Source organism: Papilio polytes, unplaced genomic scaffold (assembly GCF_000836215.1).
Source record: "Papilio polytes unplaced genomic scaffold, Ppol_1.0 DF823942.1, whole genome shotgun sequence".
In the NCBI taxonomy this organism is placed as follows: Eukaryota; Metazoa; Arthropoda; class Insecta; order Lepidoptera; family Papilionidae; genus Papilio; species Papilio polytes.
Window position 1 is genome coordinate 1 of NW_013525262.1, and position 2823 is coordinate 2823.

General features: G+C 39.4%; 1 protein-coding gene across 1 annotated transcript; it reads left to right on the forward strand.

Annotated features, from left to right (window-relative positions):
* Positions 1 to 1516: 1516 nt before the first annotated feature.
* LOC106101771 lies at positions 1517 to 2336 on the forward strand (the record flags this gene model as incomplete). Its single annotated transcript, XM_013281107.1, has 1 exon — positions 1517 to 2336. A coding segment is annotated over one exon (820 nt), but the record flags the coding sequence as incomplete, so codon positions are not given.
* Between the last annotated feature and the right edge of the window lie 487 nt (positions 2337 to 2823).

Here is a 2823-nt window from a genome sequence, read left to right on the forward strand (position 1 = left end):
CTCCCGCTGGTCGCGGGCTCTTTGGTGTTTTGGTTGCTGTTCTTTGCGTTTTCATTGTGGTTGTTGTTTTGTAGTTTTCGGTTGTTCTTTCGTTGCGTTGGTCGAGTCGTCCAAATTTCGGACACGGTTACGTAGGGAACAAAACATGGTCCTTCGATTGCCGAATATTTCGGTCTGAGTGTATTGTTGCGTTAAGCTTAAAATATTCGACTATTTAAGTTGGGTTTGTGTTTGTGTTTAGTCGAATATTTGAAATTTAAAATATTTACAAAACAAACTTGTGTTTGTTAATTGGGTAGTGTCCGTTGGTCTGCTTGATGACGGCACAGTTATTAACTTGTATCCTCTTTGTTTTTTATACATAAATTTGGTTCTTTAACATGGAACAAGTCCAAAGTTTAATTAATCTTCAAGAGGATAGGTTTGAGCGGATACAAAAGGCTCAAACAAAATATCTTAATACACCAGAATCCCAGATAACACCAAGTTATGTCGAAACACGCTTGGAATCTTTAGAAAGGTTGTACTCTTCGTTCACCGCGGTACACGAAGAAATATTATCGTTCATTCCTCGCGAACAAAAACGCACCATTGAATATTTTAGTTTAGATATTTTTGAGCAATTGGAAGAAATTTATGTTAATTATAAGACATCTTTAAAAGAAAAGTTAGGTGAATTGAATAAATTGTCATTAAATAATACACTTAGCCCGAGCAGAACTAGTACAAATACAGAAATTAAGTTACCTGCGATACAGATACCCACATTTTCGGGTAATTATACCGACTGGCCATCGTTTCGGGATTTATTTACATCTGTGATACATAAAAATACTACTTTAGATGATGTCCAGAAACTACATTATTTAAAGTCTCTTGTAGCTGAGGAGGCAGAACAGTTATTGAGGAATATACCAGTTACAAATGACAACTACACCAAAGCCTGGGAAACGTTACAAAAAAGATTTAATAACAAAAGATATATTGCTAACAGCATATTCAAAAAATTGTTTGGACTTAAAACACTTGCTCAAGAATCAGCACACCTTGTCAAACAATTATTGTATACCACATTAGAATGTCTTAATTCTTTAAAAAATATTGGCATTAATTCAGATACATGGGATGACATTATCGTATATTTAATCGTTTCAAAATTAGATCCGACTAGTCACCAGTTATGGGAACACCATATATCTGCAGATGCTACTGAGATGCCGAGCTTCGAAGTTTTGACTCATTTTCTCGAAATGCGATTCAAGTCGTTAGAGATGGTAGAAAACCATACTCGCCCAATTAAAACAAAGGCATTTCATTCGACAGTTGCTTCATCTTCAGTGAAATGCACGTTTTGTGATGGCGATCACTATATTTTCCAGTGCAAACAGTTTGTCAGGCAACCCCATGAAACAAGAATTGAGTTTGTAAAAGAAAACAATTTATGCTTTAACTGTTTAATTCCCAACCACTCTGCTAAGAAATGTTTAAGAAACTCATGTTGCAATATTTGTAAAAGAAAGCATCACTCGTTACTTCATCCCAGGAAAACAATTACGGAAGAACAGCAGCAGAGAGAGAATACACACACCCATGAGAGTAAAAATATTACCACACATTTTATAAAACATGAACCTGGTCAAGTACTGTTGGCTACAGCACTGGTAGATGTCTCTCAGGAGAATGGCCAAACACACGTCTACCGTGCCTTGCTAGACCAGGGTTCACAGGCCTCGTTCGTAACTGAGGACTTTGTTAAGTCCTCAGGTCTGAAGCGATTTAAAATCAACGATGAGGTCATCGGACTCGGTGAAGAGAGCGGATTACGTATGAAAAACGTAGTCGAGTTAAGATTACGCTCAAGAGTTGATCCACACTTCACGATGTCCGTAAAAGCATATGTCTTGAAGAGTATAACGAACAACCTACCTTCACAAATATGTACCATCACGGACTGGTCGGAACTACATACCATCGCCTTAGCAGATCCAACATTCAACGTGCCTAATAAAATAGATATGTTACTTGGGGCTGAAGTTTATTCAAATGTAATAGATCACGGTTTGTTGAGGAGTTCGACAGGAACTATTGCACAAAAAACGAAATTGGGTTGGGTTCTATCTGGAAATGCAACAGCGACCCCCTCCGGAAGATCATATACCCGAGTTGTAAATGCTGACAACACACAACTGCGGGAGTTACGACACCGGGGGTGGGAGCGTAATCAAAAGAAAGAGAAGACACAATCTGGAAGGGTTGACATTAATATACCATGGTGGGCGGTGAAGAACAGAGTTCTTGGTGGGCGGAATGTTGGCGTCGTTTCTGCTCCGCCCTAATAGATGGCGCTGTGGCGAGATCGTCTAATCTTAAAGCACGATATTACTAACGTCTCGCCACAGGCCAGGTCTCCCGCTGGTCGCGGGCTCTTTGGTGTTTTGGTTGTTGTTCTTTGCGTTTTCATTGTGGTTGTTGTTTTGTAGTTTTCGGTTCTTTCGTTGCGTTGGTCGAGTTGTCCAAATTTCGGACACGGTTACGTAGGAAACAAAACAACCTATATTATACCTGTTGTAAATGAAAAGATTTATATATCCACCCAAATAGTGCTGTTTGCGCCGTTTCTGCCGCACCCTAACAGATGGCGCTGTAGCGAGACATTATTTTACTGTATCGCGATGTTTAGTCTGATGTCTCGCTACACATATACTTCCTGCGGTTCGCAGGTGTTTTTGGTGGTTGTCATTGTCGTTGCGTTTGTTGGTTTAGTATTGTCGTTGCGTTGTAAAAGTCTTTTGTCGTTTTGGTCGAGTCGTCCAATTTTTGGAC